The sequence below is a fragment of the Oncorhynchus nerka genome, linkage group LG17, assembly GCF_034236695.1.
Source record: "Oncorhynchus nerka isolate Pitt River linkage group LG17, Oner_Uvic_2.0, whole genome shotgun sequence".
Classification (NCBI taxonomy): domain Eukaryota; kingdom Metazoa; phylum Chordata; class Actinopteri; order Salmoniformes; family Salmonidae; genus Oncorhynchus; species Oncorhynchus nerka.
Window position 1 is genome coordinate 49,409,055 of NC_088412.1, and position 23,513 is coordinate 49,432,567.

General features: G+C 43.0%; 1 protein-coding gene across 1 annotated transcript; it reads left to right on the forward strand.

Annotated features, from left to right (window-relative positions):
• Positions 1-1,234: 1,234 nt before the first annotated feature.
• LOC115145361 (fibronectin type III domain-containing protein 7-like) lies at positions 1,235-19,895 on the forward strand. Its single transcript, XM_029686861.2, has 14 exons — positions 1,235-1,477; positions 1,851-1,866; positions 2,100-2,357; positions 2,710-2,970; positions 3,661-3,918; positions 4,188-4,442; positions 4,750-5,004; positions 6,089-6,346; positions 6,527-6,784; positions 6,974-7,228; positions 7,581-7,841; positions 8,182-8,211; positions 8,375-8,412; positions 17,168-19,895. Exons 1-13 carry the CDS (start codon positions 1,424-1,426, stop codon positions 8,404-8,406), a joined length of 2,451 nt encoding a protein of 816 aa, XP_029542721.2. The 5' UTR covers positions 1,235-1,423; the 3' UTR covers positions 8,407-8,412; positions 17,168-19,895.
• Positions 19,896-23,513: the final 3,618 nt, after the last annotated feature.

The following is a 23,513-nucleotide window of genomic DNA, read 5'->3' on the forward strand; positions in this document are numbered from 1 at the left end:
GATGTGTGGGCCAACCTAATTCACCATTCTACCTGTCTTGTCTCCAACAAATGCTTTTGAAAGGTTATTCCGAGAGTAGGTGATCCTAGCGAATCCCCACATGTGAGATATCGCACTCATAATTAAGTGATAATGCCAGAGAAGCCGGTCTTTGGAGGATATAGTGGCACGTTTTGCAAGGCCTCGACTTCGTCTCGGGCCTAACAACACCCGTGCCAATTTACTGTATTTTCCAAACACTGACTTCAAGGGCATTATTACTTTTATACAATGGGTTACCAACATATTAAAATAATGATTTACATATTTTAATTTTAAAAAATTGTGGATGAATTTATTCATACTATTTCATCCTTTCACAAGAAAAATTCCCGACACAAATTTAGGGTTGCTACCCAAGTCGGGTGGTCGTTTGTTTTCTAGCCGTTTGCCAGAGACACGAACCAGTAGTTCAGTCTTGTTGTTTTGTTCGAAATGTTACATTTTTATATTGCCAAACTGGCTGGCAATGTTCTTATCCCTTGCTTGCTAGCTAGCCAACTATGGCTAACTTATAGTCACGTCAAACAGTGCAGCCAGAATAACAACTGTAGCTGCATTTTTAATTGTTTATGCTGTTTTCTTGTAACATTTATTTGGATACGTCAATAACAATGAGCCAATGAGGTGCGATTTCGCCTGGCAAGAAAATGTACTTTCTCGTCAGGACACTGTTGTTCAGAGGAGCTAGCCAACAACATAGCTAACACAATCACTTCAAACTGAAGCTGGAAAGACTGCAAACTAGCTACACTTCGTTTCGTTTTTACCTTTTTTCAATGTACATTTCTTTGTATATATCCATAAAAATTATGCCAGCTGATTCATGATTTCGACTGGCTGAGAAATGCTGCCTGCCTGTCTCGTCCCGACACGTTCATGAATTACTATGGGACAGCCGGAGATCACATTTTTTAATATCGAAACAATGTTGCAAATATCAGAGCGACAGACAGCAGGGTTTATACAAATTCTAGCCCTGCCAATGATTGGCTGCTGAAAACTAAATGTTAGTCTAAAAGAAATGTGAGATAATGTCATACCCATATGGTCACACCCATATTGATCAGGCCACACCTCACCACACCCACCAAACGGGAGCAAACAGAAACGTACCCGGGCACCGTTTTGGGGGAATTGTGTCATTCAATACAAACGTTGGAGCGAACTGAACACAACCCTGCCTGCAGGTAGCTGTTCTAGCCCTGCCAATGATTGGCTGCAGTGGGCGGGGTCACATATAGGTATTTCAGTCAACACAGACCAGAAATGTGTTAAAGAAAGGATAAACGTAGAACGTGAAGCAATTCTCAAATAGCTCCTTTCAACTAATCAAGAGAAGCCCTAGAGTGCAAGAAACAACATCAAGAAGAAAAAAAACAGAATGGGATTTATTAATTGGATGGTGATTTTCACCTTGATAGGCATAGGCTCTCAGGTAAGGATTACTTTTTATTTTTTACTGTGAAGCTTTATACCTGTGCTATTTGTGTAGGACATAGCATATATTTCAAATACATTACTATTGCAATAACATCAGAAGAACATGAATAGTCTGCTGGAGGAAAAGGAATGAGCTATCTAGAGGGAACACTGCCTTATTGACCTGCATACCTGTCATCAGGTGTACTGTACTGTAAGATTAACCTTGAGTAGGGAACATTCATTCCAGGAAAGTGATTGCTTGAATTTCATAAAACTTCTCATGGTATGAACATTGTGTAATATAATTTGTTTTACATTCCCTTAAAAGTATTATATATATATATATTTCTTACGGTTTTTACTTCCTTTTCTGTTTTTACTTCCAGAGTTCAGCTTCATCAGGTAAAACATTTATATTTTTGTCACAATACATGTACATTCCTAAACCGTCTATATTTTTCAACTGCATAAAATGATGGTCGGATGAAAGTGGATTAAAAGAATCGTGATTATTACACTAGAATGATCATGTCATTGTGGTACATGTATGCAATAGTAGTGCTATAATATTTTCTAATTTGATCCAAACGTGAACCCAGCATTTGACAGTGATTCTATCTCTCACCTCCATATAGAAATCACAGTGTCGATATTCACCGTAACATCTAAGAGTATGACAGTGCAGTGGAGCAGATGCTCAGGAGCCAGTTCCTACAAGATCACAGCAACCTCCAAGAACTCCCTGGATGCCTCAGCCTTCGCCCAGTTCGGTGCCAACTCTGTGATGGGCTCCATCAACTCTCTAACCCCCAACAACATGTACATCATCAGGGCTGAGGCCATGGATAACAGCCTGAATGTTTTGAGCCGGGCTGAAGTAGAAGAGACCACCGGTAAAATCAGTATCTCCTATGTGACCCTAAGGAGATGATGGTGAAACGATAGGCTATACATTCTGTTGTGATCTCGTAACATTCTGTCTTTAATCACCGCTCCAGGGCCAGTTCTGTTTTTCTCTCTCATCAGAGCTATAAGGGAATATATCAAATCTGTCTTTAGAGCAATGTTAAGGGACAACCTCTCATAAGAAATATAAAGTATATTATAACAGTGGGCTTATAGTGAAAAATAAAACCAGGTATGATTATTGTGGTGTAACTGGTTACAATCCTTACATTTCCATGTGGGTATCTCCTTACATGAGTTTCAACAATTCCCTCTTCTTGTTTTTTTTTCCTTCTGTAGCTTCTGAGGTGCCCACCATCAACATGGCAACATCAAAACAGAGTGAGAGCTTGACCGTGGAGTTCACTCAGGTGTCCGGTGCCACTTCCTACATCCTGCGTGCCGAGACCGCCGACATGTCCTTCTTCTACGAAACCGAGGTGTCCTCTTCCCCTGGGACCGTGCTCAACCTTCAGGCCTACACCGACTACACTCTCAGTGTCATGTCCATCAACAGCGGAGGCAGGAGCCAGCCTTCCCTCCCCGTGGTAGCAAAGACAGGTATTGTCCCTTGTATCTCACATTCACATTCACCGTCTGTTGAGGGAAAGAAAAAAAACACAAGAGTATGAAAGCCTGGTATAAAGAAATTAGTCATTGATAGGGAAAACAGTAACAACCTTTATCTCCAGTGCCCCCACCATAAGTCACTCGATCTCTTTGCTGACGTAAATGAGCCAAAGCCAGGAAGAGGATTGTAGCTACATACCTGACCTTAAAAACTTGATTTCAGATGAGGTATTGCAAATCCGGTACTTTCCTCTATTAGTGAGATGCTCTTGCTGCCCTGAGGAGGGAGGTATCCGCTGTAATTATATCTGACCCCTCTCCATACACAAAGAATAAACCTAACTGGGTTGACAACTGAGAACACTGCGTTGGTTACCCTGGGAATAGGACCGGAGTTAGTCAGCCTATCGGATATCTTCATGTACCAAAACAAGCCACCAGCAGTTTCATCCTATTGTGTTGTGGTTTGACCTTCTTTAGAAGGTAGAGGAGAGGGAGAGAATTTTGATCGTCTCAAATCTCAGTCATGTAGTAGTACATTGTAAAGTGATCCCACAGAACAGAAAATACACTTTAGAGCTTTCTGAATGATATCACACAATTAAAAGGCAAACCATGAACACCCCCAACACAGACAAACAAATACACACTCTACATAACATTGCTGTCTGTCTCCTAAAGTGGTTGCTGCGCCCAAGCTCAACTCCACCTCTCCCAGCAATGACACCATTGTGGTGGGGTGGGAGCCTGTGGACCACGTTTTCCTGTACACCATTAGCATCATCATGGAGGGCTCAGACAGCAGGCTGAAGCTCAACACCACTGACACCAGCGTGACCTTCTCTGGCCTGGAGGCTGGGACAACCTATTGCATCAAGGGCAACGCCTGGGACCCCGAGAAAAGACAAGGAGATGACTTCACCGTCTGCCAGATCACACGTAAGCAAGAGAGGGGATTTTTGGTTAGGAAGTACACTCTTCAGTGTTACTACACTGCCCTGTTTCATTTTCTTCAGAAAATGTACCTGATCTAGCTTTATTTCACTTTCAGTTAATGAGGCCTTTTCGAGACCTGATAGGGATAGGGTGGAGCAAATGGCAAGCAAGAGCGCCAATTTGTGCAGTATATTTGTAAGCACGTTTAGGATTCGTCTAGGTCTGTACCTAATTGTGTGTGTGCTCATGTTGTTTCTCTCTCCTCCCTCCAGGTCCATGCATCCCTGTGCTCACTGAGTTGGAGGTGAGGATGGTGGGCTCTGAGGCCGGTCTGTCTGTGTCCTGGGCTCCATCTCAGGGGGCAGGAGAGTACCTGGCCTTCAGCTCAGAGGGGCTGAACTGTACCTCTACCACCGGCACCTGCACCCTGGCCCCCGTGGGGTGTGGCCAGAGACACACCGTCACCGTGACAGCCATCAACGAGGGAGGACCCAGCATTCCTTCTGCTCCCGAGGAGTTCATCACCTGTGCGTAGACATATCAATCAATCAGTCAGTCAATCAATCAAACAAATCGATTGTTTGTTGTATGGCAGGTTTGTGACATCTAGTAATAGAAGACACAAACCTGCTATGTAAAGCACAGCATATTGATACACTTGAGATCATTCTACTATTTCATCAACGCATGAGATGCATATGTAAGGTACTAACAACACAGGAATTCATTTGAAAGTAACATGAATAACTCGACCTTTAGCCACTATTACAGACATGTAATAACCATATGATGAACATCTAATAACTGCACACCCTGCCGGGTGTTTCCCTTCAGTCCCCTGCCCACCAGAGCCCCTGCGTGTGGAGGAGACCAAGGCAGGTAATTGCTCTGTGTTGTGGGACGCCATACCCTACACCGACACCTACGTGGCCTTCATCAAGAGGGATGATGGTCAGGAGGAGAGGTGCAACACCAGCTCCACCAGCTGTAACTATCACTGCCAGTGTGGATACACCTACCTGATGACTGTGTTCGCCTTCAGCCTGGCTGGATCCAGCCCACCGGGCCCCGTGCTCAACTACACCACCTGTAAGTCGAAGCTTTAGCTCTACAGTCTAGCGGTGTGCCAGAGACCCAGCACACATAATGTGCCTCTGAAATCACGCTATTTAAAAAATAAAATATAAAACGTTCACACAAGTCTCATTGAATGGGGGATGTAAATAAATATGAATGCTGATAGATGTTCTTCAGATAGCCCACGTCAGTTCATATTGACAATGATATAAATACTGAAATAAATGTATTCCATGTCTCTCTCTCTCTTTCCTCCCTCTCTCTCTCTCTCTCTCTCTCTGTCCTCCCTCTCTCTCTCTCTTTCCTCTCTCTCTCTCTCTCTGTCCTCCCTCTCTCTCTCTTTCCTCCCTCTCTCTCTCTTTCCTCTCTCTCTCTCTCTCTCTCTCTCTGTCTTCTCTCTCTCTCCCTCTCTCCTCTTTCTCTCTCTCTCTCTCCTGTCCCTCTCTCTCTCTCTCTCTCTCTCTCTGTCCTCCCTCTCTCTCTCTCTTTCCTCTCTCTCTCTCTCTCTCTGTCCTCCCTCTCTCTCTCTCTTTCCTCCCTCTCTCTCTCTCTCTCTCTCTCTTTCCTCCCTCTCTCTCTCTCTCTCTTTTCTCTCTCTCTCTCTCTGTCCTCCCTCTCTCTCTCTCTTTCCTCCCTCTCTCTCTCTCTCTCTTTCCTCCCTCTCTCTCTCTCTTTCCTCCCTCTCTCTCTCTCTTTCCTCCCTCTCTCTCTCTCTGTCCTCCCTCTCTCTCTCTCTTTCCTCCCTCTCTCTCTCTCTTTCCTCCCTCTCTCTCTATCTCTCTCTCTCTCTCTGTCCTCCCTCTCTCTCTCTCTTTCCTCTCTCTCTCTCTCTCTGTCCTCCCTCTCTCTCTCTCTCTCTCTCTCTGTCTGTCCTCCCTCTCTCTCTCTTTTCTCTCTCTCTCTCTGTCCTCCTCTCTCTCTCTCTTTCCTCCCTCTCTCTCTCTCTCTCTCTCTCTCTCTCTCTCTCTCCTCTCTCTCTCTCTTTCCTCCCTCTCTCTCTGTCCTCCCTCTCTCTCTCTCTTTCCTCCCTCTCTCTCTCTCTTTCCTCCCTCTCTCTCTCTCTTTCCTCCCTCTCTCTCTCTCTGTCCGTCCCCAGTACCCTGTTGTCCCGAGGATGTGTTCATCTCCCTGGCCTCCCCCGGCACCCTGGAGATCATGTGGTCAGCAGTGCGTGGGGCTGAGGTGTACGAGACGCGGGCGGTGGAAGGGTCAGAGGTCATCCTGTGTAACGACACGGCACCAGTGTGTGCTCTCTCCGACCTCACCTGTAACAGCCCCTACAGTGTGGTGGTGATCCCCTGTAATGAGATTAGAGGGTGCAACCACACCTGCAGATCACACACTAAGGAGACAGGTAACACAAACATCTTTAAGACAAATTGCCACATAGAAAAGTGTCTGCTAACTAATCATATCACCAGTTTATTTGGATGAATGGGAAAACATGTGTGTCATTACACCCACAGGTAAAAGATCACTGTGACGCTAACCCTCCCCATGCCACTTCCTCTCTCCTTCACTTCCTCTCTCTCAGCTCCCTGTATGCCAGAGATCCTGAATGTGACCCAGATCAACACCACCAGTGTCAATGTCAGCTTTAGTACTCCCAACAGAGCAGGTACCACCTACAAAGTGAGCGTAGTGGCCCAGGACAACAGAAACACCTGCACTTCCAGAGGAACGTCCTGTGAGATACTTGACCTGCCCTGTGGCGAGGTCTATGAAGTCAGCGCCATAGCAACCACCGCCGTGGGCGACAGTTTTCCCAGCTACAGTATTCCACTGGAAACAGGTAGGGAACCATGGAAACTATATGGAGAAAGGGAAAGGTTTTGGTTAATTAGTTTGGACGACTGGTATCACTTGTTACTGGTGATGTTGTGGTGAACATTTTATGAAGTTGTTCATTCAGCTATCTGCAGATAGATTTAAAAAAAGAAGTATACATTTCTCACAATTGTGCTTTCCATTCGTCCTCTAGCACCCTGTTGCCCGGCAACCTTTAACGTTGAACAGGTGACTCAGGCCATGACCAATGTCACCTGGTCGATGGCGAGAGGCACACACACCTACATGACCTCTCTGACCTCACCGAAAGGCACCGCCCGCTGCCACACCCTGGACACCCACTGCCTGATGGGATGCATCACCTGCGGAACAAACTACACCGTCAGCATGGAGGCCATCAGCCGCACTGGACACATGTCTGAGTGCACCTATCACGGCTTCTCATCCAGTGAGTGACAGATAGATAGACTAATATATCCCAGCTTCTCATCTAGTGAGTGACAGACAGATAGACTAATATATCCCAGCTTCTCATCCAGTGAGTGACAGACAGAAGCACCTATCATAGCAACAATGGGACCACTGAGTCAGTGGAATGGAAAAATGGAAAACGTTCTAGTTGAATTACTGACTCTAGGTGAATTACACTAGGTGAATTACACACAATTAATTTCTATAGCATTAAGTTACAGAAGAGTGTCAGAGTTTGATCACAGCCAAGTACATTTTAACATCCACATACCATTGCGCCCTGCACAGTTGCCACTCTAGTGCCTTACTGAACTATCTTTCCCTCCCAGGTGCCTGTTGTCCATCGGGCGTGAAGCTGTACAGGATGGCCAACAACACACTGCGTGTATACTGGCGTTCCACTGGCGGTCTCCATAACTACACGGCCAAGATGGTTGGTAGCCAGTCCAACTACACCTGCACCCCTCCCCCCGGGGGCAACACCTGTGAAGTGCCAGAGATCATGTGTGGGGACGTCTACAACGTAGTGGTGGCCCCTCTCACCCAGGACGGAGCCATGGTTCAGTTCTGCCCCCAGAGGATGTACTCAGGTAGGCTACTCAGTACCACAATACCACTTGAAAGATCTACATACATAATCTAAAAGGAAATTACATTTCAGTCATGTTCATTTTGCTTTGTTTCTATAGCATGGTTTTACAAAGTCATTGGCATATACCAGATTATTATTCCCTCTCTAGGTTTCTTCCTAGGTTCTGGCCTTTCTAGGGAGTTGTTCCTAGCCACCGTGCTTCTACACCTGCATTGCTTGCTGTTTGGGGTTTTAGGCTGGGTTTCTGTACAGCACTTTGTGACATCAGCTGATGTACGAAGGGCTTTACAAATAAATTTGATTGATTGATTGATAAACATATTCTTTTCTGATTTCAGTTTCCTGCTCGGGAAGCAATGTTGGAATGGGTATGTTTTTGAGGGGTTTTTTCATAAATGATCTGTAGCCTAGTATTGGTTTTCACAGACTCAAGCCTATGGTATTTTGTGGGATAAAATGGAGGGGATATTATGCATCAGTGCAACATGTATTCACTTCTCTAACATTTCTCAAATATATTCTTTCCCACAGTAATCTATCGAGGAAAGAGAAGTCTGGACTAGCAGATGGTATGTATCATGCAATTTCTCATCATTTTGAATCAGAGCACCCCTAGTACACAATCCAAACATACACTCATAATACTATAACTACTGCATTTACCATTATCTCCCAAAGTAGCTCCCGTGTCATCCCAGCTGAACACACTCTAGGAATAAATAGCCTTTGAGTGGCAGATCGAATCACAGCAGAGCACAACAGGAAGTATTAAACTGAATGTATGGGTCAATACCCTGTCAGAGTGAATAGGGTTTTCAGCCATAGACCTTTATATACAGTATTTATACGTTTTATTGTCACATACACATTTCACTGCACCTATCCAGTGTACCAGGTATGAAGGTAAAACCCAGATGCAGACAGCGTTGAATTAACAACAGGTTAATAATCCAACAGGTGCAATAGACAGGTCAAGGCAGGCAGGGGTCAGTAACCAGAGGTGGGGCAACGGTACCGGACGACAGGCAGGCAGGGGTCAATAATCCAGAGGTGAGGGGCAAAGGTACAGGTCGGCAGGCAGGCTCACGGGCAGGCAGAGTGGTCAGGCAGGCGGGCTCAGAGTCAGGACAGGCAAGGGTCAAAACCAGGAGTGCGAGAAAAAGACAGACTGGGAAAAGCAAGCGCAGAGAACGAAAACGCTGGTTGACTTGACAAACAAGATGAACCGGCAACAGACAAACAGAGAACACAGGTATAAATACACAGGGGATAATGGGGAAGATGGGCGACTCCTGGAGGGGGGTGGAGACTATCACAAAGACAGGTGCAACAGATCAAGGTGTTATTTTACAGGGACAGCCGTAGTACAGTTGAAGATGGGCGACTCCTGGAGGGGGGTGGAGACGATCACAAAGACAGGTGCAACAGATCAAGGTGTTATTTTACAGGGACAGCCGTAGTACAGTTGAAGATGGGCGACTCCTGGAGGGGGGTGGAGACTATCACAAAGACAGGTGCAACAGATCAAGGTGTTATTTTACAAGCCGTAGTACAGTTGAAGTAACATAATCGATACAGGGAAAATGAAACTTTCTATGAAATAGATAGTTGATATAAAACACTATTATGAGAATTACAAAAACTGACTCAGATAGCCACCTCCCTACAAATCTCCACCTTACAACAGGAGCAGACTGGCCATCTGGCATTTTGTGCAAATGTTTTGCCCAATGGGCCTGTCTAACTAGTTTTTTGGGGGGGGTGAAATTATAATTATCTGGCTAATAACACAGGCCTCAAGGGGAGAAAATGGTCTAGTGTGGGTGCCTTGAGGGGAGAAAATGGTCTAGTGTGGGTGCCTTGAGGGGAGAAAATGGTCTAGTGTGGGTGCCTTGAGGGGAGAAAATGGTCTAGTGTGGGTGCCTTGAGGGGAGAAAATGGTCCGGTGTGGAGGCCTTGAGGGGAGAAAATGGTCTAGTGTGGAGTCCTTGAGGGGAGAAAATGGTCTAGTGTGGAGGCCTTGAGGGGAGAAAATGGTCTAGTGTGGAGGCCTTGAGGGGAGAAAATGGTCTAGTGTGGGTGCCTTGAGGGGAGAAAATGGTCTAGTGTGGATGGTCTAGTGTGGGTGCCTTGAGGGGAGAAAATGGTCTAGTGTGGGTGCCTTGAGGGGAGAAAATGGTCTAGTGTGGGTGCCTTGAGGGGAGAAAATGGTCTAGTGTGGATGGTCTAGTGTGGGTGCCTTGAGGGGAGAAAATGGTCTAGTGTGGGTGCCTTGAGGGGAGAAAATGGTCTAGTGTGGAGGCCTTGAGGGGAGAAAATGGTCTAGTGTGGGTGCCTTGAGGGGAGAAAATGGTCCGGTGTGGGTGCCTTGAGGGGAGAAAATGGTCCGGTGTGGGTGCCTTGAGGGGAGAAAATGGTCTAGTGTGGGTGCCTTGAGGGGAGAAAATGGTCCGGTGTGGAGGCCTTGAGGGGAGAAAATGGTCTAGTGTGGAGGCCTTGAGGGGAGAAAATGGTCTAGTGTGGATGGTCTAGTGTGGGTGCCTCAAGGGAAAAATGGGCTGGTATGTTAGAAATGCCATAGCCAATTTCTGGTCCCAGTCCGCTCCTGCCTTACAATGACCAATGTGTGTAGGATGGGGGCCCAACAAATATACTCGTATCTTTAGGGTGTAAATGTGAGTCCTATGGAGTGCATTGCTGTAATGGTTTTCTCGGGATTTAAGAGTAGCAGGTTCCCTCTGTCGGTCACAGACATGGCAAGGAAGGCAACATTTTCACATTACATTTGAGTTCACAGTGAAATTTTCACTTGACTCTTTAAAAGTCAACTGCCCCTTAGAACAGCTCCGTGAAATCAGCGACATCGTGTAAAAAGCTTCAAAGTAAAAATTCCTCCCTCTACTTGAACACAAGTTCACAAATCGTAGTATATTTAGCCCGTTTTAAAAGGCTAGAAGAAAATAACTCATAAGTTTAGTTCAAATGTCTTACCCCATCAGAACCCAAAACATAAGCTTTTTTTACTCCAATGTTAGTAAACAAAGAAAAATGTAAACAAATAAAATATAGCCTCAAAACATGGTTAAAACTATAACATTGATATCATTTATGGTCAATCTTTGCATCCATAGCTCTGTCTATGAATTTGAGTGATACAATTTCTCCAGCCCCATACCTCAGCTTTTTACTGAATCAGGGACGGGGAAGCCGCTTTGCTGTTGTTTCTACTGCTGATTGCTGCTTTAAGATGCGTTCTGTTTCTCTAATCCTACCCTCTACTTTTCATGCTATTTTAGAGCTATTGAGGCCTATTGTTGAGGTCTGGTGGTTATTTGTAAATAGGCGCTCTGCCAAGGTGGGTAAATTAAATTAAATATGCCATCAGTACATGTTCAAAAACGTAATTAACATTATGTAAATCAGGGGACATCAAAATGTGTATAAAAAAAAAAATGCTAAATATGAATGAGTTGAAAAGGAATTAATGATTGGAAGTTCAGTAATCTTCATTAAATAATATCTGAGTAATAGTTGAATTTCTATTCCGCTAGATGACACCATCCCTCATGCTGCTCCCAGTCAGAGGTCTGAGGATTCAGAAACAAAATAGCTTATGCTCTTGAAACGCATCTGTGCCTTGGTAGATCAGTTCTGTTACACTGCTATAAACGTATTATTACTGTTACTGAATGTTAAAGACACTTATAACATTAGAAATTGTTATTACATTGTTAAAACAACAGACCTACACTGTGAAAGTCTTTAGATTCTTTCAAATGAATATTTGTTTGAAAAGATTACATCAATTGCAAAGACAGCACATACACTACCGTTCCAAAGTTCGGGGTCATTTAGAAATGTCCTTGTCTTTGAAAGAAAAGCACATTTTTTGTCCATTAACATAACATCAAATGGATCAGAGATACCGAGTAAAAATTGTTAATGTTGTAAATGACAATTGTAGCTGGAAACGGATGATTTTTAATGGAATATCTACATAGGCGTACAAAGGCCCAATATCAGCAACCATCACTGCTGTGTTCCAATGGCACGTTGTGTTAGCTAATACAAGTTTATCATTTTAAAAGGCTAATTGATCATTAGAAAAACATTTTGCAATTATGTTAGCACAGTTGAAAGCTGTAGTGCTGATTATAGAAGCAATAAAACGGGCCTTCTTTAGTTGAGTATCTGGAGCATCAGCATTTGTGGGTTCGATTACAGGCTGAAAATGGCCAGAAACAAAGCCCTTTCTTCTGAAACTTGTCAGTCTATTCTTGTTCTAAATGAAGGCTATTCCATGCAAGAAATTGCCATGAAACTGAAGATCTCGTACAACACTGTGTACTACTCCCTTCATAGAACAGCGAAACACTGCCTCTAACCAGAATAGGAAGAGGAGTGGGAGGCCCCAGTCGAAGTCCTTAAAAAACAATTCCAGTATATTCAGAGACAATGATCAGCACTACAACGTTTTTATGGTTATTACTTGGCCTTACTGGTAATCTCTGAACATCTTGACTGGCGATCTTGCCTTAATGGCCACATGTACTCATAAAACCTTCACCCGGCAAAGCCAGAAGAGGACTTTGCCTCCAAGCCTGGTTCCTCTCTAGGTTTGTTCTTAGGTTCCTGCCTTCTGGGGAGTTTTTCTTAGCCACTGTGCTTCTGCATTGCTTGCTCTTTTGGGGGTTTGTGTGATCTTGCCAGAATCTGATTCAGCTTTGATTTAACTTTATTAAATGAGCAGCAAGCACCATTATGAGAAGTGATCATATTTGTATTGCTAGTAATAATAATAATAAGTGAGGAGGCCTACGCCTACTAGTCTTACTCTAGTGACTCCCCATTCCGCATGAGGGAGCGTAATCATCGTAATCATCAACTGACACTAATTAGCATAACGCAACGGACATAAATATTCCTAGAAAATGTTCCTATTCATGAAAATCACAAGTGAAATATATTGAGACACAGCTTAGCCTTTTGTTAATCACCCTGTCATCTCAGATTTTCAAAATATGCTTTACAGCCAAAGCTAGACAAGCATTTGTGTAAGTTTATCGATAGCCTAGCATAGCATTTTGTCCAGCTAGCAGCAGGTAACTTGGTCACGGAAATCAGAAAAGCAATCAAATTAAATTGTTTACCTTTGATGAGCTTCGGATGTTTTCACTGACAAGACTCCCAGTTAGATAGCCAATGTTCCTTTTTTCCAAAAATATTATTTTTGTAGGCGAAATAGCTCCGTTTGTTCTTCACATTTGGCTGAGAAATCACCCCGAAATTGCAGTCACGAAAACACCGAAAAATATTGCAAATTAGCTCCATAATATCGACAGAAACATGGCAAACGTTGTTTATAATCAATCCTCAAGGTGTTTTTCAAATATATATTTGATAATATATCCACCGGGACAATTGGTTTTTCAGTATGACCGATTGGAATAATGGCTACCTCTGTATTTTACACGAGAATCACTCTGAGAGCATCAGGTGACCACTTGCGCAATGTAGCCGCTTACGGGTATTCTTCAACATAAATGCGTAAATCTACGTCACAATGCTGTAGACACCTTGGGGAATACGGGGAAAAAGTAATCTGGTTGATGGCCCATTCACTGCTCAATAGGGACGCATTGGAACGCAGCGCTTTCAAAACATGAGGCACTTACGGATTGGATTTTTCTCAGGCTTTCGCCTGCAATATCAGTTCTGTTATACTCACAGACAATGTTTTTACAGTTTTGGAAACTTTAGAGTGTTTTCTATCCTAAGCTGTCAATTATATGCATATTCTAGCATCTTGTCCTGACAAAATATCCCGTTTACTACGGGAACATTATTTTTCCAAAAATGAAAATACTGCCCCCTAGTCACAAAAGGTTTTAAGGGTTATTTTAAACGATTTGAGCGGCCTTCGAATTGTGGTGCTGAAAGGCAGCAGTGGTCACGTATCGTGCTGGGTTCTGGGGGTCTATGGAGTTTTAGGAACTTCATGGCAGACACGCGGTGAATTGGATCCTAGATCTCGTTGGTGTAAGGACAGTACTCGGACAGTAGGGCGAGTTCAAGTGCGTTGTAGAAGACTCTTTTGAGGACAGCCGTTTTAGCAAGCCCCTGGTGGAGTTTTCTGCCTGTGGATGTTCTTGTTACGTTGGATTTGGTCCACAAAGTGGTCAAGCCTCCGATTGATTGGTCTTTGCACACACGCCTACAGTTCATCATTTGTGCCACCGCCATAGAGAGAGAATACATGGAAGAAACCACCATTTACAACCTGGTCTCAGAGCATTTCGTATTATCCTGTGCATAAATTCGAGATGCTCATTCATTTTCAAAAACGTACGATATGTTATGAATTCTAGCTAGGTGGCTAAAGTGAGCTAGGCTAGGGGTTAGGATTTTTTCCCCCACCTTTATTTAACCAGGTAGGCTAGTTGAGAACAAGTTCTCATTTGTAACTGCAACCTGGCCGTAGATAAAGCAAAGCAGTTTGACACATACAACAACACAGAGTTACACATGGAATACACAAACATACAGTCAATAATACAGTAGAAAAGTCTATATACAGCATGTGCAAATGAGGTAGGATAAGGGAGGGTGAGGTAGTTGGATGGGCTATTTACAGATGGGCTATGTACAGGTGCAGTAATCTGTGAGCTGCTCTGATAGCTGATGCTTAAAGCTAGTGAGTGAGATATGAGTCTCCAGCGTCAGTGATTTTTGCAGTTCGCTCCAGTCATTGGCAGCAGAGAACTGGAATGAAAGGCGGCCAAAGATAGAATTGGCTTTGGGGGTGAACAGTGAGATATACCTGCTGGAGCACGTGCTACGGGTGGATGCTGCTATGGTGACCAGTGAGCTGAGATAAGGCGGGGTTTTACCTTGCAGAGACTTGTAGATGACCTGGAGCCAATGGGTTTGGCGAGGAATGTGAAGCGAGGGCCAGCCAACGAGAGCATACAGGTCGCAGTGGTGGGTAGTATATGGGGCTTTGGTGACTAAATGGATGGCACTGTGATAGACTGCATCCAGTTTGCTGAGCAGAGTGTTGGAGGCTATTTTGTAAATGACATCGCCGAAGTCGAGGATCGGTAGGATGGTCAGTTTTACGAGGGTATGTTTGGCAACATGAGTGAAGGATGCTTTGTTGCAAAATAGGAAGCCAATTCTAGATTTAATTCTGGATTGGAGATGCTTAATGTGAGTCTGGATGGAGAGTTTACAGTCTAAACAGACACCTAAGTATTTGTAGTTGTCCACATATTCTAAGTCAGAACCGTCCAGAGTAGTGATGCTGGATGGGCGGCCAGGTGTGGGCAGCGATCGGTTGAAGAACATGCATTTAGTTTTACTTGCATTTAAGAGCAGTTTGAGGCCACGGAAGGAGAGTTGTATGGCATTGAAGCTTGTATGGAGGATAGATAACACAGTGTCCAAAGAAGGGCCAGAGGTATGCAGAATGGTGTCGTATGAGTAGAAGTGGATCAGAGAATCACCAGCAGCAAGAGCGACATCATTGATGTATACAGAGAAGAGAGTCGGCCCGAGAATTGATCCCTGTGGCACCCCCATAGAGACTGCCAGAGGTCCGGACAATAGGCCCTCCGATTTGACACACTGAACTCTATCTGAGAAGTAGTTGGTGAACCAGGCGAGGCAATCATTTGAGAAACCAAGGCTGTTGAGTCTGCCGATAAGAATGTGGTGATTGACAGAGTCGAAAGCCTTGGCCAGGTCGATGAATACTGTTGCACTGTAATGTCTCTTATCGATGGTGGTTATGATGTCGTTTAGGACCTTGAGCGTAGCTGAGCTGCACCCATGACCAGCTCTGAAACCAGATTGCATAGCAAAGAAAGTAGGGTGGGATTCGAAATGGTCGGTGATCTGTTTGTTAACTTGGCTTTCGAAGACCTTAGAAAGGCAGGGTAGGATAAATATAGGTCTGTAGCAGTTTGGGTCTAGAGTGTCTCCCCCTTTGAAGAGGGGGATGACCGAGGCAGCTTTCCAATCTATGGGAATCTCAGACGATACGAAAGCGAGGTTAAGTTTAAAGGGTTAAGGTTAGGGTTAGCTAAAAGGGTTAAGGTTACGGAAAGGGTTATATAACATGCTAAGTAGTTGCAAAGTAGATAAAAAAAAAAGTAATAAGTAGTTGAAAAGTTAATTAGCTAAAATACTAAAGTTGTCCATGATAAGATTCAAACTCGTAAACTTTTGTTTGCTAGACGTTCATTTTATACAACCACCTTCCACCCCGAGCAACCACCCTACTTTCGTTTTTTCCTTAAGTAACCAGCAGCTCCGTGTATTCTCAAACTGAAAAAAGTGACACCTCTTCCTCCCACTATGGCAGCACTACATCCCTGCTTATGACAGTATGTGATAACAGGCTATACAGCCTACTAGGCTTACTAGTGATTTAACCCACCACTTGCATTAGCCCAGATCCATAGGCTACATTATATTCACATCAATCCACCTGTTGCATTCATAACCACGGGAAGTAGGGGTGCTGATCCGGCTAGGGGAGGAGCATTGACATTCAAGATAGCTTGGAGTGAAATTTCCTATCTTCAAAAGTCGGCAGGCCTATAATAGATAGTGTAAACGTTTTTTTTTTTTTTTTAAACAGCACTGAAGTATAGTCACCATTTGCCTTTGACTTAATAAGTTGATTGTGGCCTGGCTGCTGAATGTGCCTGCTCGCTACTACTTGCTAGCTTCATTGACAAACAGTTGGAACTTAGCTAGCTATTAAGTGATTCAGGTACTGATAAACAGTGGGTAAAGCTTGTGCTTTATCTATGATAGTTTTACTGCCGAATATGAAGTTGTAGACATGTTATTGTTCTCAGAAATCAGTCCTGAGCAGCCAGACTTTCCCGACTCGAAAGAATGCTAAGCAGTGCACTGACCAGTTTTTCATGCACATGTTTTAACTTCAGAAATACTGCACCAAAGACCTTAGCTCGATGTCAAATTGCACTACTAAGACCTCTAAAACGTCTAAATTAGTTACGGCTTTTTTGATTGATCTTAAATTAATTCTGGCTATTTTAAAGAAATGGCTATGCTGTTGCTATGGTGACTCAGGAGGGACAAACAGAACCTGCCAGGGTACAATATTCAAATATAACTTACCCACATCAAACCACACCACCAAGACAACTCTCGTTTGGCTTCAGTCATGGCCGCCATCATTACTTAATGAGCAATCTTCAAAACCGGGCCAAATCCGGAAGTGCAATTGTCCTTTTAACATGCATAATAAATGTTTTTTTTTCTTCATGTTATTCTTCTCTGCTTTCACAGTACCCAGTCCCGTAGATATCAGGAGGAGCAGAAACAGGCTTCTCATTCCCCCAACAAGTCTACCTAATCCCCAAGAGGAAGTGAACCTCTCTACAAAATATCCCAGCCTAAATTATAGTTTAGATTAAGACCTGTTTTTTTGGATGTGCAAAACATCTACAGTTACTGATCTCAACAAATATACTGAATTAAACAACAAATTCATCCTGAATAAGGAGCTTTATTTTTATCTAACACTTTTTTTTATTAAGTGATTGCATCGTTTTTAATAAGAATTAGAAATTAAATGTTTTTATTTGGATATTTGTCAGCAAAATGCAATAAAAAAGTACCTACCTACTACTGCTACTTAAAAGATAAGTAGTTACCAGACTAAATGTGGATTAAATGTATTAAAGTAGATGTGTATTCAGAATTAAGGAGGTGAAATGTTCCACATTTAAATATTTGTATTGATTGTACAAAGGTTTACAGAATTGTACATCATGCACAGTAATTGAAATGTTTGTTATTAAAACTGAAACTCAAATGGCAACTATCGATCATTAATTGGAAATATAAAAAAACAATGACGAACAACATTGAATAATTGAAGTAGAGTTTCATGCAGTCAAATGGCCAAATCTAATGACTTCCTGGGTGGAATGTTATTAACATGTTTAATGGAAGTTTGAAGCCGAAAATCCGGTGTTTCTATGTCAAACAGTTTCGTTATATTTTAGTCTTCTGTGATTTATTGTGCATTCGGAAAGTATTCAGACCCCTTGACTTTTTCCACATTTTGTTACGTTACAGCCTTATTCTAAAGTGGATTAAATCAAATGTTCCTCATCGATCTACACACAATACTCCTTTTATGACAAAGCTAAAACAGGTTTTTAAAAATGTTTGCAAATGTATTACAAATAAATAGGTATTCAGACCCTTTGCTATGAGACTCGAAATTGGCTCAAGTACATCCTCTTTCCATTGATCATCCTTGAGATGTTTCTACAACTTGATTGGAGTCCACCTGTGGTAAATTCAATTGATTGGACATGATTTGGAAAGGCACACACCTGTCTATATAAGGTCAAACAGTTGACCGTGCATGTCAGAGCAAAAACCAAGCCATGAGTTCGAAGAAATTATCTGTAGAGCTTCGAGACAGAATTGTGTTGAGGCACAGATCTGGGGAAGGGTACCAAAACATTTCTGCAGAATTGAATGTCAACGAGAATACAGTGTTCCCATCATTCTTAAATGGAAGACGTTTGGAACCACTCTTCCTATAGCTGGCCGCCCAGCCAAACTGAGTAATTGGGGGAGAATGGCCTTGGTCAGGGAGTTGACCAAGAACCCAATGGTCACTGATTTAGCTCCAGAGTTCCTCTGTGGAGATGGGAGAACCTTCCAGAAGGACAACCATCTCTGCAGCACTCCACCAATCAGGCCTTTATGGTAGAGTGGCCAGACGGAAGCCACTCTTCAGTAAAAGGCACATGACAGCCTGCTTGGAGTTTGCCAAAAGGCACCTAAAGGACTCTCAGACCATGAGATTGAACTCTTTGGCCTGAATGCCAAGCGTCACGTCTGGAGGAAACCTGGCACATCCCCAGCATGCTGTGGGGATGTTTTTCAGCAGCAGGGACTGGGAGACTAGTCAGGATTGAGGGAAAGATGAACGAAGCAAAGTACAGAGAGATCCTAGATGAAAACCTGCTCCAGAGCGCTTTGGACCTCAGACTGGGGCTACGATTCACCTTCCAACAGGACAACGACCCTAAGCACACAGCCAAGACAACGCAGGAGTGGCTTCGGGACAAGTCTCTGAATATCCTTCAGTGGCCCAGCCATAGCTCAGACTTGAACCCGATCTAACATCTCTGGAGAGACCGGTAAATGGTTGCTCCCCATCCAACCTGACAGAGCTTGAGAGGATCTGCAGAGAAGAATGGGAGAAACTCCCCAAATACAGGTGTGCCAAGCTTGTAGCATCATACCCAAGAAGACTAGGCTGTAGTCACTGCCAAAGGTGCTTGAACAAAGTACTGAGTAAAGGGTCTGAATACTTATATAAATGTGATATTTCAGTTTAAATTGTTGTATACATTTTCATACATTTTTAAAAACCTGTTTTTGCTTTGTTATTATAGGGTATTGTGTATAGATTGATGAGGGGAAAAAACGATTGAATCAATTTTATAATAAGGCTGTAACGTAACAAAATGTAGAAAAAGTGAAGCGTTCTGAATACTTTCCAAATGTACTGTATATAAAATGTAATATTGGGATGCAAACTCAAAATTGAATGCATTCCAACTCATATCTGACATGGTTTTGTTAAAAAAAAAAAAATCCCATTACCATGTGAGGTGTATACTTTTGTTTCAAAGTAGATTTGTTTAAGACTACCAAGGAACGCTCTGTGTGACCCTGATTTAGCCCACAGCAGTAAAAGATTACTCCCAAGTATTCTGCCTCCTGGGTGTTGAATTGTGCAAATTAGACAAGAGGAGCAACCCAACAAACACACAACCACCACAAAATGTTGCCATAACATTGCCTCAATGTTATGTGGTGGTTGTACACTATTGCATCTTCCACCTGTCTAATTGTAAGCACTCTCTGAGTTCTGTCATTTATTCCCAGGATGAACCATAACAATAAAACTGTTTGGAGTATGTCTTTTTTGAGTTGTATAAAACTGTTGCATATTCCTTTCAATAAAACACATTTCTTACAGTAATTATTTGTTTTTTGGATATTTGTAATATCATTTCAGAGATTGATAAAAATAGTTCAGGCTGTTATAGAAAAGTACTTTCCAAGCCCAACCCCATCATGCTTCACTTCCAACACCACACTCCTTGATGGACTTGCAGACAATTCAATCACCACTCACTTCCTTTCAACTCCCAATCCACCATGGCTGGACTTCCTCTAATACTTCCTCCAATACATTGACACACTTCTGAAGGTCCTATGGGTTCTCAACTTTGAAGCTCTCAAAACCACAACCTGGCTGCAACCAATTCCAAATGTTCATGCTGTGTTGTTCTGCATACAGCTTTGACATTTATTTAATCACATAATCAAATGCAAAAATAAGCATTTCGTACAAACATGAACGCAATAACTCCTAAGAAAGCGTATTCTAAAGTGATGAAACCTTTTAAACAAATTAATAATGTAAATGTATTCATCATCTCCAGTGCCAGTAACCGGAGGGTTGTCGGTTCAAATCCCAGGGCTGACGGGGAAATTTGGTGGGAGTGAGCTGTCAACCAGTGGGTTTCTGACATCAGAATCTCAGGTGTCATCTGCTGCCGTTAAAGCCCTTGAGACCCTTAAACTGCTGCTGATTTTGTTCTGCCTCCAGGGCTGTTAAATTACGGCCTGAAAACACTTTTTTTTGTTTCTACCTCGTAGTGAATTACAATCACCTGGTGTCCCAGGTCTGAATTAGTCCCTTATTAGAAGGACAGGATGAAAAACCACAAGTGTGTCGGCACTCCAGGACTGGGTTTTGTCGTGCCCTCTTCACAACAAACTATCATGGTCCAAGCACACCAAGACAGTCGTGAAGAGGGCACGACAAAACCTATTCCCCCTCAGGAGACTGAAAACATTTGTCATGGGTACTCAGATCCTCAAAAGGTTGTACAGCTGCACCATCGAGAGCATTGGTTGCATCACTGCCTGGTATGGCAACTGCTCGGCCTCTGGCCGCAAGGACACTACAGAGGGTAGTGCGTACTGCACTGGGGCCAAGCTTCCCGCCATCCAGGACCTCTACACCAGGCGGTGTCAGAGGAAGGCCCTAAAAATGGTCAAAGACCCTAGCCACCCTAGCCATAGACTGTTCTCTCTGCTACCACACGGCAAGCGGTACCGGAGGGCCAAGTCTAGGTCCAAGAGGCTTCTTAACAGCTCCTACCACCAAACCATAAGACTTCTGAACATCTAATCAAATGGCTACCCAGACTATTTGCATTGCCCCCCCCGTTATTTACACCGCTGCTACTCTCTGTTATCTATTCATAGTCACAGTCACTTTAATAACTCTACCTACATGTACATACTACCTCAACTAACCGGTGCCCCGCACATTGACTCTGTACCGGTACCCCCCTGTATATAGTCTCCACATTGACTCTGTACCGGTACCCCCAGTATATAGTCTCCACATTGACTCTGTACCGGTACCCCCCTGTATATAGTCTCCACATTGACTCTGTACCGGTACCCCCAGTATATAGTCTCCACATTGACTCTGTACCGGTACCCCCAGTATATAGTCTCCACATTGACTCTGTACCGGTACCACCTGTATATAGCCTCCACATTGACTCTGTACCGGTACCCCCTGTATATAGTCTCCACATTGACTCTGTACCGGTACCCCCCTGTATATAGTCTCCACATTGACTCTGTACCGGTACCCCCAGTATATAGTCTCCACATTGACTCTGTACCGGGACCCCCAGTATATAGTCTCCACATTGACTCTGTACCGGTACCCCCAGTATATAGTCTCCACATTGACTCTGTACCGGTACCCCCCTGTATATAGTCTCCACATTGACTCTGTACCGGTACCCCCAGTATATAGTCTCCACATTGACTCTGTACCGGTACCCCCAGTATATAGTCTCCACATTGACTCTGTACCGGTACCACCTGTATATAGCCTCCACATTGACTCTGTACCGGTACCCCCTGTATATAGTCTCCACATTGACTCTGTACCGGTACCCCCCTGTATATAGTCTCCACATTGACTCTGTACCGGTACCCCCAGTATATAGTCTCCACATTGACTCTGTACCGGGACCCCCAGTATATAGTCTCCACATTGACTCTGTACCGGTACCCCCCTGTATATAGTCTCCACATTGACTCTGTACCGGTACCCCCAGTATATAGTCTCCACATTGACTCTGTACATATTACCTCAACTAACCGGTGCCCCCGCACATTGACTCTGTACCGGTACCCCCTGTATATAGTCTCGCTATTGTTATTTTACTGCTGCTCTTGAATTACTTGTTACATTTATTTCTAATTCTCTCAACTGCATTGTTGGTTAGTGGCTCGTAAGTAAGCATTTCACTGTAAAGTCTACACCTGTTGTATTCGGTGCATGTGACTAATAACATTTGATTTTGATTTGACATTCCTTACATTAAGCAAACAAGACGCCACAATTTTCTTGTTTTCAATTTACAGATAGCCAGGCCAGATCAGAGGCAGAATGGATGACCAGGGATTCTCTCTTGATAAGTGTGTGAATTTGACCATTTTCCTGTCCTGCTAAGCATTTGAAATGTAACAAGACATTTTGGTGTCAGGGAAAATGGATGTAAAAAGTACATTTATTTTCTTTATGAATGTAGTGGAGTAAAAGTTGCCAAATACAAATTACAGATACCCCCAAAAAACTACTTAAGTAGTACTTTAAAGTATTTTTACTTAAGTACTTTATGCGCCCAAGAGGCAGCCCTGTTCCAAAACTAATACAATCAACTTTCACCTGGTGCAAAACTGTCTGTGTTTTCTAGTTGAAAAGGAACAGGTTTGGCCAGAACAGTGTTCACCTGTAAGGCATGCATTTGCTTATCATTATATTTCTCGTACGTGGTTGAAAAACTGTCATTTGAAGTAATGGACCAACATTTTATTTGAATTCTATACTGATTTAATGTAGCCAGTTGGGGCATAAACAATAAAACAAAAGTTCAGAAGTAATGTCAGTTTCATGTTTAACCAACATTAAGTGAGACTTCTCATCGTAGCTGTTGTCTTTTAAAATTTTCAGACATGCAAAATTAAAGTTCTTTGGTTGATAGACTGTAAACTTAGTCTCCCAAATCCCCTTACTGCTTGTATTAAGATACAACTTGTTTGCTTTCTTACATGAGAAACTGCTGTTGTAAAATGTATGCATTTACAGTACTAGATTTTGAAGAAAAAAAATCCTGGCTGGTAGATGCTACAAATGGTTTCAGCAAGAGCAGGGGTCAAAGCCACTTTTCAAAATAAACTATTGATTGAAGTAATTTGCCAGTTAAATCATTGTTGTTGATTTGCCAAAACAAAATAACAATTCTATTACCACAAATGTAAGACTCTTTGTTTTTTGTTTTATTTTCTAATTTGGTACATTTTGAAACATGTTTTTTGTTTTATTTTCTAATTTGGTACATTTTGAAACATTAATTTATTTTGTCTGCATATTGTTCTTGCAGCCTTTATTGAAGGTGGATTGTAAAAAAAAAATAGAAAAAAGTGTGACTTTTGAAAGATTTCAGATTATTTTGAGAACATTATTTACTGATTTGGCGTCATGTACTGTACGAGAAAG